The sequence below is a fragment of the Heterodontus francisci genome, unplaced genomic scaffold, assembly GCF_036365525.1.
Source record: "Heterodontus francisci isolate sHetFra1 unplaced genomic scaffold, sHetFra1.hap1 HAP1_SCAFFOLD_102, whole genome shotgun sequence".
Taxonomy (NCBI): Eukaryota; Metazoa; Chordata; class Chondrichthyes; order Heterodontiformes; family Heterodontidae; genus Heterodontus; species Heterodontus francisci.
The window spans coordinates 5,039,717-5,053,313 of record NW_027140380.1 but is presented as its reverse complement, the minus strand read 5'-3'; the positions used below and the strand labels follow the sequence as shown (position 1 = coordinate 5,053,313).

General features: G+C 45.1%; 1 protein-coding gene across 1 annotated transcript; it reads left to right on the top strand.

The window, feature by feature from the left end:
• The first annotated feature begins 703 nt into the window (after positions 1–703).
• Positions 704–1,093, top strand: LOC137359427 (histone H2A-like). The gene has a single exon (XM_068025407.1). The coding sequence runs from the start codon at positions 704–706 to the stop codon at positions 1,091–1,093; it is 390 nt and encodes a 129-aa protein (XP_067881508.1).
• The last annotated feature ends 12,504 nt before the right edge of the window (positions 1,094–13,597 follow it).

Sequence of the window (13,597 nt, the reverse complement as noted above, 5' to 3'; positions counted from 1 at the left end):
TCCTTTTTTGCATAAAGCTGTTATTGTGGTTTTGCACAGCCCCTGAATGACCTCATTAACAGCTGCTTTCAGCGGTAAGGGTCAGACCTCAGTCCCTTCACTCTATTCCTGAAATGTGAACTAATTCATCATTTTATTAACAGCAACTCTCCGCACTGTAACAGCCCGGAATGGGATTATTACACAGCAGACTAAGGGCAGTTTGAGGACTCGATCCGGCTCCCTCTTTTCAGAGAAGGACACTGGGCTCTGATTGAAGATAAACTGAACGTTTCGCTTCAGGGAAATGCTGTGAACAGGGATTTAGTCCCGGTACAGTTTGAAAGCGATTGGAGAAAGATCCACAATTTAAACAACATTTTAAACCCGCGCCTGTAATTGGTGACGGAACGAGTTGAATAGAAAAAAATAAAGAGAAGGGATTTTAAATATTTGACTCAGGATGACATTTATTTTGATCCGCTCCTTTCTGACAATGAAATTGTGAAATTGGCGGGCTTTTTGAAATTGACACATTTTCTGCTTCTGATGTTGTGGCGGGAAAATCCCGCCCACTGTGTTTGTCAGTGACTTGATTGGTGAAGAATATAGGCAAATGAGGTGAATTTTGTAGCGACCAATGGGGAGAGTTTTCAGTCTATAAGTAAAGTAAATGCTGCAGAAAATATCCATTCTTTGTGAAAGTCTTTGTGAGATTGTGGAAATGTCTGGAAGAGGAAAGACCAGCGGCAAAGCTCGGGCCAAGGCCAAGTCTCGCTCCTCCCGGGCTGGACTGCAGTTCCCGGTGGGTCGTGTTCACAGGCACCTAAGAAAGGGTAACTATGCTGAGCGTGTGGGTGCCGGAGCCCCGGTCTATCTGGCTGCTGTGCTCGAGTATCTGACCGCTGAAATCCTCGAGCTGGCTGGTAACGCGGCCCGGGACAACAAAAAGACCCGCATCATCCCCAGACACCTGCAGCTGGCCGTCCGCAACGACGAGGAGCTCAACAAGCTGCTGGGAGGGGTGACTATCGCTCAGGGCGGGGTGCTGCCTAATATCCAGGCCGTGCTGCTGCCCAAGAAAACCAGCGCTCAGAGCTCCCAGAAAAAGTAAAGCGGCCAAAATGTCATCTAATAAACCAAAGGCTCTTTTCAGAGCCACCCACAGTCTCTGTGAAAGGGCTGGTTCCTGTTTGATTCCAAAATGTCAGTAACAGGACCGAATGAGAACTATTTCAAATGTTTAAGCATCTGTTTCAGTGATTTCTCACTCCCCTCAAAGCCTGTCTAATTTATTACTTTAACACCAAGTTTGAGTTATTTGTCCCGTTACAGATTGCTGAATAGAGTCTTTTCCCGCCAGATACAGATAAGTAGACAAAAAATTAGATTAGAACGACGTAATATATATAACCCATCAAAAACTTTTTCAATTCCGCTTTTATCAGCACAAAGTCCTGGCGCGATTTTACGAACAGCTTTAAACTAACGCCAGATTTTCCATCAATTCGCTTCTTTCCGACACTGAAATTGGCGGCTTTTTCGAATTCAAACTGTCTGCCAATTTAAGCCAGTGACTGTTGTATTTCCTAATTCGAAGCTCTGCGATTGGTTAAGACATGTGAATGAGAAGAGGGTGACCAATCAGAAGTGGGCTCGGGATAGCGCGAGCTCAAACTGCGGGAATTCCAGGTCCCTGAATGATTGAGCTGAAACTGATCAGTTTCACAAACCCTGTCAGTTTCAGTGCAGGAAACACCGTCTCGGGGGAAATAACATCACAAGTGGGTTTGGCTCCAGTGACCGATTCAACGGCTGCTGCTAAACTCCCGGATTCCCTTACTGCAGCGAAATCATTTTGAAATTCTATGAAAACAATGAGTGATTCTGGAGGAGTGATGTGGCTTTTCACTGAGGGCATGTGTCGACTGGGGACATAACTAACTGTAGAGTCTCGGGCACAGTTTACACAGCCCGTTTAGAAAATCAAATCCACTGCACATCCTTGCTGCAAATGAAATGTCAAATTCGGGGATTCCATTTTTTTTCATCCCGAACACAGCAGATTGATTGAACAAAGAAGTAAAAGCAAAATACTGCGAATGCTGGAAATCTGAAATATTTCAGATTGATTGAACTGTTCTAAACAGCCTATCCCAGCTCCCATTTCTAGGTCACTGCTCGCTCTGTGAGGCAGTGGGTGGCTCTTAGAAGAGCCTTTGTTGTGTGTTTGCTGAAAAGGGTCGAATTGTTCAGCCGCCGAATCCGGAGAGTGCAGCCCTGCCGTTTCAGTGCGTACACCACATCCATGGCAGTGACCGTCTTGCGCTTGGCGTGCTCAGTGCAGGTGATTACATCTGAGTGCGAGACAAATTCCATCCATCTTTTGTACTTCATGAGATTAATTTTGACACTTTCAGGTACATTATGTGACAGCGAGTTTAATTCTACATCTATCTGTCTGTGGTACTGTGTCTGAGTGTGAGATTATTTGAGTATCAGTCTATGAAACTAAATGTGATTGTGTGATTCATTCTGTATGTCAATCATGAGTATTGCATGCGTGGCAGCTTCTGTATCTATCTGCTACTGTGGCTGAATGTGGATATCATTCTGTATCTGTCAGTGTCTGGAACTAAATGTGAGTGTGAGATTCATTCTGTATGCACCACTCTTCACAGTCAGAATGTGACTGTGTGATTCATTCTCTATGTGTCAGTCTAAAGTACTATATATGCCATGGTTTTAATTATGTGTCTGTCATTTTATGTGAGCTTGGGTATCAATGTATATATGTCAATCTCTGGTTCTTTCTGTGAGAGTGAGATTAATTCTCTATCTGCTGGTCTCTGAAATTAATTGATTTTGTGATTCACTCTGTGTCTGTCAGTCTATGAGACTGTGAATAAGTGGGGGGTATATATGGTGTCTGTCTGAACTTGGTATTGAACATGATTGTAGGATTCATTGTGTATCTATCAGTATCCAGACTGAATGTGAAATAAGGTTCATTCTGTACATGAAAATCTCTGGTATTCTATGGAAGTGAACTCAAATATGCCTATCAGTCTTTGACACTGTATCTGATTATGGGATTGACTCAATACCTTTCAGACTTTGCTACTATGCATATGTGTGGTTCAAGTTCTGCACGTCAGTCTCTGTTACTCTATTTGAGTGTGGATATCTTTTATGCATCTCAGTCTCTCGCAATGAATACAAGTGTGGGATTAACTCTCTTTTCAACAGTATCTGGTAATGATTGTGAGCATGTGAGTCCGACAGTATCTGTCAGTATTTTCTATTGTATGTGACTGTGCAATTCTTCCTTTGTCTTTCAGTGCCTAGTACAGTGTGTATGGGATTCATTCTGTACCTGTCAGTATCTGGTACTGAATGAGATTGTGGGATTCATTCTGTTGTCTGTCAATCTCTGCTAATGTATGTGAGTGATATCTGTTATGCATATATTATTTTCTGGTAGTGGAAGTGAATATTGTATTTATTCTTTACCTGTTAGCCTCTGGTACTACGTATGAGTGTGGGTCTCATTCTGTATCAGTCAGTTTCTGGTACAGTCTGCGTGTGCATATCCAGGGCTCATTTTGCATTTGGCAGTCTCTGGTACTGAATGTGTGTTACAATTTATTTTTTATGTGTCTATCTCTAGGACAGTCCATTACAGTAGGATTCATTTTGTATCTCTCAGCTACTGGTATTGTCTGCAATCGTGATACATTCTGTATCGATGTGACGCTGGTGCTGTATGAGTGTGGAATTCTTCTGTACCTGTACTTAATATGTATCTACGGGATGCTATTGAGAACTATTTGTTGGACACCATAATGTATCACTATTTTCTTGTCTCACTGGTATTTTAAAATATAAACCACTGCACATTTTAACTGTGTGTTTTACTCAGTTGTGGTCTGAGCTTTTTGGACTAGTATTTAGTCTGCAACTGTATGAACACATTTGTGAATGACAACATATATTTCAAACTCACACATGGCATGCTCAGTATAATCAGAATCATTCATTTGATACGATATCATTCAGTACAGCTCTTACAGAGATTATTGGATTGGTATGTAATGTGTAGTGCAGTGTGCACTAATTGACATAATACTGTAACTTTCCTTTTGATACTGTATCAGATTTTTGTACTACATTGTAATCTGTCACTCAGTCTGCAGTCTGGGCTACATTATTAGGATTCATTCTGCACGTTTCCATCAGCTGCTCTACCTCATATTTAATTTGTAGCTTAGGGTGCACTCTTGTGGGATTGATCCGGTGCCTTTCAATCTGATAGTGGGTGTGATTTTGAACTGAGATTGATGGATCTACCTTTCAGCAGTACTGAGTTGGGGTGAATTGGAAACAACTTCTGCCTCTCCTGCTTTGTTTGATTGTCTGCTGGATTGAAAATGTGTCTCTGGAACTTGGGATCAGTGTGAGTCTGACTGCTTCTGCTCTCTGTGACTGTGGAACTCATGGCCTGTCTGTGTCTCTGAGCTCTGGGAGTGATAATGTACCTACTCTGTGTTAGAAGGAGTGGACTGTACATATCCTTGTGCTGGGGAATCATCACAATCCTTCTGGTTCCTTCAAGTATTTCCTGACAGAAATAAAGAAAAATATCTCTTGTAACTCAAGATCAATTGAGGTAGAAACTAGAAAAGACATGAATGTAATATTTCAATTAATAATCATTATGACCAACCACACAGGATGATCAGTAATACAAAGAATGTCAGTGTCTGATTCCACTGCAGCACTCAGCTTCTGCTGATCAGGTTTTCTTTGGTAGTTTTAGAACAATTTAGTGACATCCAGGAACAACATCTGCACTGCTCCATAAATGAGAATAACTGCTGGAGCAGGGATATTTGCACAAGTCAAGTTTTTAATTCCACCTGGCATTATAATGCAAGAACATAATAACACGGAGCAGGATTAGGCCATTCCGCCACTCAGTCTGTTCCACCATTCAATAAGATCATGGCAGATCTGATCAAAGTCTCAACTCCACTGTCCTGCGTGTCCCAATAACACTTCACTCCCTTGTAAATCAAAAGTCAGTCTAACTCAGCCTTGAATATATTCAATGACCAGCCTCCACCATCCTCTTGGGTAGAGAATTCTAAAGAACAACAACCCTTTGAGAGAAGAAATTCCTCTTCAATTCCATCGAAAATGGGAGCCCCCTTATGTTGAAACTGTTCCCCCTAGTTCTTGATTCCCTCATGAGGGGAAACACCATCTCAGTAAATACCCTGTCAAGCCCCTTCAGTATCTTATATGTTTCATAAGATCACCTCTCATTCTTCTAAACTCCAATGAGTGTAGCACAACCAGGTCAAACGTTCCTCATAAGACAACATCTTCATCCCTGGAATCAACCTAGTGATGTTTGCCTGAACTACCTCCAATGCAAGTATTTTCCTCCTTAAATAGGGAGACCAAAACTGTATACACACTCAAGGTGTGGTCTCACCAACACGCTGTACAGTGGTAGCAAGACTTCCCTACTTTTCTACTCCAACCCCATTGCAATAAAGGCCAAAATTCCAATAGCCTTCCTAATTACTTGCTGTACTTCCATGCTAACTTTTTGTGATTCATATAAGAGGACACCCAGATCCCTCTATACCACAGCATTCTGCAGTCTCTCCCTATTTAATATTCTTCTTTTCTCTACATCATACCAAAGTGGATAACCTCACATTTTCCCACATTATACTTAAAATGCCAAATTTTTCCCACACACTTAACCTGTCTTTATCTCTTTGCAGACTCATTGTGTCCTCCGCACAACTTGCTTTCACACCTTTCTTTGTATCAACAGCAAATTTAGTTACAATACACTCGATCCCTTCATCCAAATCATTAATCCAGGCTGTAAGTAGTTGAGGCCCCAGCACTGATCCCTGTGGCACTCCACGAGTTCCAGTTTGCAAACCTGAAAATAACACATTTATCCTAATTCTCTGGTTCTTGTTAGTTAGCATGTACCAGCGACCTGGGTTCGATTCTGGGTACTACCTGTGCAGAGTTTGCAAGTTCTCCCTGTGACCGCGTGGGTTTTCGCCGGGTGCTCCGGTTTCCTCCCACAGCCAAAGACTTGCAGGTTGATAGGTAAATTGGCCATTATAAATTGCCCCTAGTATAGGTAGGTGGTAGAGGAATTGAGGGAAGTTGGGGATGTGAGAGGGTAATGGGATTAATGTAGGATTAGTATAAATGGGTGGTTGATGGTCAGCACAGACTCGGTGGCTGAAGGGCCTGTTTCAGTACTGTATCTCTAAATAAATAAAATAAATAATATAGTACTCGTTAACACCACAAGCGCTGAGCTTGTGTAAGAACATTTTGCATGGCACTTTAGCGAATGCCTTTTCAAAATACAAATACATTACATCTACTGGTTCCCCTTCAGTTACCGTGCTTCTTACATCCTCAAAGAACGCTCATAATGTTGGCAAACTTGATTTCCTTTTCATAAATCCATGTTGACTCTGCATGATTGTATTATAATTTTCTAAATGTTCCACAGATTGGAGGGTGGCAAATGTAACCTCACTATTTAAAAAAGGAGAGAGAGAAAAAACAGGGAATTACGGACCAGTTAGCCTTACATCAGTAGTGGGGAAAGTGCGAGAGTCTATTATAAAGGATGTGGTAGCAGAACACCTGGAAAGCATAAACGGGTTTGGACAAAGACAGCATGGGTTAACGAAAGGGAAATCTTGCTGAACAAATCTACTGGCGTTTTTGAGGATGGAACTAGTAGAATAGATAAAGGAGAACCAGGGGATGTGTTGTTGCTGGATTTTAAGAAGGCTTTTGATAAGGTCCCACATAAGAGGTTCGTGTGCAAAATTAAAGCTGATGGAATTGGGGGTAATATACTGGCATTGATTGATAATTGGTTGACAAACAGGAAACAGAGAGGAGGAATAAACGGGCCTTTTGCCAGGTGGCAGGCAGTGACAAGTGGCGTACTACAGGGATCAATGCCTGGGCCCCAGCTATTCACAATATATATTAATGACTTGGGTGAGGGAACATTTCCAGGTTTGCAGACGACACAAAGCTGGGGAGGAAACTGAGTTGTGAGGAGTATGCAAAGAGGCTCCAATGTGATTTGGACAAGTTGGGTGAGTGGGCAAATGCATGGCAGATGCAGTATAACGTGGATTAATGTGAGGTTATTCACTTCGGTTGTAAAAACAGAAAGGCAGATTATTATCTGAATGGTGACAGATTGGGAAAGGGGGAGGTACAAAGAGACCTGGGTGTCCTTGTACACCAGTCGCTGAAAGCAAATATTCAGGTGCAGCAAGCAGTTAGGAAGGCAAATGGTATGTTGGCCTTCATTGCAAGCGGATTTGAGTACAGGAGCAAGGAAGTCTTACTACAGTTATACAGGGCTTTGGTGAGAGCACATCTGGAGTATTGTGTGCAGTTTTGGTCTCCTTATCTGAGGAAGGATGTTCTTGCCATGGAGGGAGTGCAAAGAAGATTTACCAGGCTGATTCCTGGGATGGCAGGATTGACATTGAGGAGAGATTGGGTTGACTAGGCCTATATTCACTAGAGTTTAGAATAATGAGAGGGAATCTCATAGAAACCTATAAAATTCTAACAGGACTAGGCAGGCTAGATGCAGGGAGGATGTTCCTGATGGCTGGGGAGTCCAGAATCAGGGGTCACGGTCTCAGGATACGGGTATGCCATTTAGAACCGAGATGAGGAGAAATTTCTTCACTCAGAGGGTGATGAACCTGTGGAATTCTCTGCAAAGAAAATTACAGCACAGGAACAGGCCCTTCGGCCCTCCAAGCCTGCACCGATCCAGATCCTCTATCTAAACATGTCGCCTATTTTCTAAGGGTCTGTATTTCTTTGCTTCCTGCCCATTCATGTATCTGTCTAGATACATCTTAAAAGACGCTATCGTGTCCACGTCTACCACCTCCGCTGGCAACGTGTTCCAGGCACCCACCACCCTCTGCGTAAAGAACTTTCCACGCATATCCCCCCTAAACTTTTCCCCTCTCACTTTGAACTCATGACCCGTAATAATTGAATCCCCCACTCTGGGAAAAAGCTTCTTGCTATCCACCCTGTCTATACCTCTCATGATTTTGTACTGCAGAAGGCAGTGGAGGCCAAGTCATTAAATATATTCAAGAAGGAGATAGATATATTTCTTAATACAAAAGGGATCAAGGGATATGGGGAGAAAGCGGGAAGAGGGTACTGAATTATATGATCAGACTTGATCATTTTTGAATGGCAGAGCAGGGCCGAATGGCCTACTCCTGCTCCAAATTGTCTATGTTTTCTGCGATAACTGACTTAATCATTGGTTCCAGCATCTTCTCAATGGCAGACATTAGGCTAACAGGCCTATCGTTGCCTGCTTTCTCTTTACTGCTTTCTTGAACAGGGACATTACATTTGCAGTTTAATATCCACTGGAACTGTTGCAGGATCGAGGGAATTTAAGAAGATTACAACCAATGCATCCACTATCTATGCAGACACTTCTTTTAAACCTTAGAATGTAGGCCATCAGATCCAGTGGACTTGTCAACCTTTAGTCCCATTAGTTTTCCAAAAACATGTTTTTCTCGCGATGGTGATGTTTTAAGGTCCCCCCTCCTTACTCCCCTTGATTTTCTACTATTCTTGGGATGTTTTTTGTGTCTACTTCTGTGAAGACAGATGAAAAATTCTTGTTCAGAGTATCTGCCATTTCCTTGCTTCTCTTGGATCAATCGTTCAACGGAAACCGACAGCTGCTGTTTAAAATGTTTCCTTGACACTACTCACCTGGCGCCAGCAATAGGTGTTGTTTGCATAACTGTCCCCATCCCTACTGTCTGGCTCTGTTCCCTGTATTCACTGCTCAATAACAACACAGTGTGAAACTGGAGCTAAACCATGAACATGCATTACAGGTTTGAGGAGAGAAAACAACAATGATTTTCAACAGCAGCTTCTTCCTGCTCTGTCTCCGTTACCTTGTCCACAAACAGCCTGAGAAAGGCTTCTCCTTCCGCGCTCACTCCATGTTCCTGCTCCACTCCGCCTCTTACAAACAGCCCCCAACTCCCCCTGAACTTGCTCCGTAGTCAATGCTGATCTCTGAGCCCCTCTGCGGACAGGCTCTCAAAGCAATGTGCTGCTGGAAGGAGACTGCTGTTTACTCACTTATCCCGGGGCTCTCAGTCTCCATTCCCGTCTGTTTCAAACAAACTTCTTCCGCTCACTAATTAAATGACGCAGAAGGACACGGCTGGAGGAGGCACATCGCGCATGCGCTTCTTTCCCCACTCATTGACAAAAAAAAAAAAAATTGGAAGAAAAGCAAAATACTGCGGATGCTGGAAATCTGAAATAAAAACAAGAAATGCTGGAACCACTCAGCAGGTCTGGCAGTATCTGTGAAAAGTGAAGCAGAGTTAACGTTTCGGGTCAGTGACCCTTCATCGGAACTGACAAAAATAAACTGGAACTTTCCCCAGTTCAGTTTTCTCCGAGTTTGAGCAAAGGAACTGGGGCTGTGGGGAAAGGTCAGAGAACGTTTCAAGCTGGGGGATTCCCCCTTTCTGAAGCTCAGTTTGACATCATTCCCTGCAGTGTGTTTGCTCTTCATTCACCCGTCTTCTCAAAGCAATCCTCCGAGGGAGTCGCTGTGTTTGCTGCGATCGCGCAGGAGTTAATATCTGACAGTAACAGTCCCAGATTAAAGTCATCACATTGAAACTGTCCCTCACTGACAGTCATATCGAACGGTGTGAGCTGAGAGATTACAGAGATCAACAGGGCCAAGAGCCTTAAATTTGGAACATTGTTCACCTCACTCTCTAACTGCACCCAGAGTCTAGGAATAATACTGTGTCTGTTTCTGAGACAATATCAGTTAGAGATGAGACTGCACCGTCTGTCTCCCACGGATCTTTCAAGATAAAATGAGGCTTCCAGGTCAGCCTGTAACTGCTGATGGGGATCTCTCTCTCTCTCTCACTTATTCACTTTCAGCTCTGTCTCTGGTGCTCTATAAAAACGTGGGACCCAGTTATTGGGTGTGATATGGACACACGAATAGAAAATGCACTATTGACACTCCCTCTCTAATGCTGTACATATGTTTGGGATACCATTATTTAGGATGATATGTATGCACTTTATTGTGTTACTAATACTGTCTCTGATGATACATAAGAATGTGTAATACAGTGTGATATGGACACACTGTTACGAATGGCCGGACTGATTCTCTCTCTCTCTGTGGTGCTGTATATGAAAAGGGGATAATGTTAGTGAGCATCATAGAATCATAGAAGGTTTAAGGCAGAGAAAGAGACCACTTCGCCCATCATCGTATGCGGCAGCCGAAAAACAGTGAACCTAAAGGAATGGCAGGGGGGCTTCAACCTCGAGAGTGCACCTCCTGTGCTATGTGGAAGCTCCTGGATGCTTCCCGTGTCCTGGAAAACCATTTGGCGGTCATCACCTCGTAGCAGATGTAATGTACAACAATACTCCGCTCTCGTTGATTGACGTCTACGCCCCGGATCAATGCAGCGAGCATCTGACCGTCTTCCAGCATCTCCCACTGCTGCTGGAGAAGTCCAGGCCGGTCATCCTAGGCAGTGACTTCAACGGCATCATCGATGCACCTGGATGATCCGGCAGAGACGTCAGCAAATTGGATGCTATGTCCATATTCTTAATAGAAACAGTAAAAGATGCCAAACTGCACGACGTCTTCAGCAAACCTGCAGACAGAGCGCAGCATAGATACACATGGTCAAGAAAGGACGGGTCTGCCCATTCCAGGATTGACTTCCTATTTGTGTCCCGTGTTTTCACGGTCAGATTCACCGACGTCAAGCCGGTGTTCTTCTCCAAGCATTGCCTTTTACTGGCTGACTTTCACTTACAGGATGACCAGCGGGTTGGCAGGGGGACATGGAAGCTCAATGCTACACTGCTAACCCCAGAGAATCTTGAGGAACTCAAAAGAGATTACAAAGGTTGGAGGACCGTGAAACCCCACCTTTGAGTCTCCAGTTCCCTGGTGGGAAGCGATCAAGGAGAACATCAAGAGGTTCTTTATCTTCAAAGGGGTTCAGAGGGTGAGAGAGAGAGACAGATGGAAATGTCACGACTCCAGAAAAGTATGCAAAATCTGCTCTGGCTTCAGTCGATGGGGGTCAAGGTCAAGGAGGACCTTCATGAGGTGAAGAGCCAGCAGTCCTCGCTCTTTGCCACGGAGGCCGACAAGATCATCTTCCAGTCCAGAGTCCGCTCCATTGAGCAGGATGAGATGTGCTCGTGTTACTTCTTCTAAAAGGTACACAGAGAGAGCTCTGTTATCAGCAGCCTGAAGGAAGAGGATGGCTCGGTAACGTCTTCGCAGTCTGACATACTAAGGACCAGCAAATCCTTTTATGTTGGGCTGTATGACGCGAAGCCCACAGACAGCAGAGCCTCCCAGTCCTTCCTGTCATCTATCAAAGAGGTCTTCGATGACAGCAGGAGGGAGAGACTGGACAAACCGCGAATTCTGGATGAGCTCACTAAGGCCATCAAATCCTTCGAGATAAATAAAACTCCTGGAAGCGACGGCTTACCGGTTGAGTTGTATTTGGTCCTGTGGGACTGGGTCGGCCCGGACCTGCTGGAAATATACGACAGTATGCTCCTAGCCGGCAGCATGTCAGAATCCATGAGGAAAGGCATCATCACCCTCATCAACAAGGGGAAGGGGAGAGGGCAGAAATCAGAAATTGGCGGCCCATCTCACTGCTTAATGTCGACTACAAGATACTGTCAAAAGTCATAGCCAGTCGAGTCAAGTCTGCTCTGGAGTTGGTGATCCACCCTGATCAGACCTGTACTTTACCCACTCAGGGACACGATCACCCACATACGGGACAGGAGGGTGGACACCTGCCTCATCAGCCTGGACCAGGAGAAGGCTTTTGACAGGATATCGCACACCTGCATGATGGACGTACTTTCCAAAATGGGGATTGGGGAGGGAATCTGCAATTGGATCAAACTGCTCTGCACAAACATCAGTAGCACAGTCTCAATCAATGGGTGGGAATCGGAAAGTTTCCCAATCCAATCCGGAGTCAGACAGGGTTGTCCTCTCTCCCCTGTCTTGTTTATTTGCTGGATTGAACCCTTTGCTGAGTCTATCAGGAAGGATGCGAGCATAAGAGGGGTGACAATCCCAGACAGTGGAGGCACTCAGGTTAAAACCTCCCTGGACATGGATGACGTCGCGGCCTTCTGCTCGAACCCGCTGTCTGTGCGCAGAGATGAGCATCTGCGACCAGTTCGCACTGGCCTTGGGAGCCAACGTTAACCACGGCAAGAGAGAGGCCATGTTCTTTGGGAACTGGGCTGACCGATCCTTTGTCCCCTTCACCGTCAGGTCAGACTACCTGAAGGTGCTGGGGATATGGTTCTGAAGGGCCGTGGCATGCACCAAAACCTGGAAGGAGCGAGTAGCCAGGGTCCAACACAAGCTGAGCATGTGGGAGTAGCAACTCTCTCCATTATGTGTAAGAACCTGGTCATCAGGTGCGAGGCGCTCACGTTGTTGTTGTAAGTGGCACAGGTCTGGCCCATACCCCATTCCTGCGCTGTGGCGATCACCCGAGTCATTTCCAGCTGCATCTCTGGATCCAAAATGGAGCGGGTCCAAAGGGACACGATGTTCAAACCTCTGGATAAGGGCGGGCATAATGTACCCAATATCACCCTCATCCTGATGACTACCTTCGTGTGCAGCTGCATCAAGCTGTGTGCAGATCCCCAATACGCCAACACCAAGTGTCACTACGTGCTGAGATTCTCTCTGTCCCCAGTGTTGTGAAGGAAGGGCCTGGTCGCATTGCCGTGGAACGCTCCATCTAGTTGGACTGTGCCGTACCACCAATCCTTCGTGGAACAGTTTCTGCGGAAAACACCTTTGACCACCAATCCATCAGGCAGTGGTCTGCACGGAATGTCCTCAAGGCCCTACGGGAAAAGGAGATGGTGGATCCTGTCGGATGGTTACCAGAGCAGACCGCCAAATCATTTGGCGGAATGCCTCATCACCAGAACTTTCAAACAAGCACCAAGGTGTAGCTTGGCTGGTGGTGAGCAGAGCCCTCCCCGTCAGATCCTTCCTGCACGCCCGAAGTCTCACCCCCTCCGCACAATGCCCTCGAAGTGGCTGTGGTGGGGATGACATGGTTGCCCAGCTTCTTCTGGAATGTGTCTTTGCAAAGCAGGTGTGGAAAGAGATGCATTGGTTTTTGTCGAGGTTCATCTCAAGCAGCTCTGTAACACAGGAGTCTGTGCTCTGCGGGCTGTTCCCAGGGACACACACCGAGATAACCACAACTGCTGCTGGAGGACTATCAATTCGGTGAAAGACACTCTTTGGTCTGCCCAAAACTTGCTGGTCTTCCAGCACAAAGAGTTGTCCAATGTTGCAGACTGGCACACTCCAAGGTCCAGGACTACGTGTTGAGGGACGCACTAAAGCTTGGGGTAGCCACAGCAAAGGCTCAATGGGGAAAGACCACCATGTAAG

What these genes read in the sequence shown, in the direction of transcription:
- LOC137359427 (XM_068025407.1), top strand. Translation starts at nt 704, where the DNA reads ATGTCTGGAAGAGGAAAGACCAGCGGCAAAGCTCGGGCCAAGGCCAAG.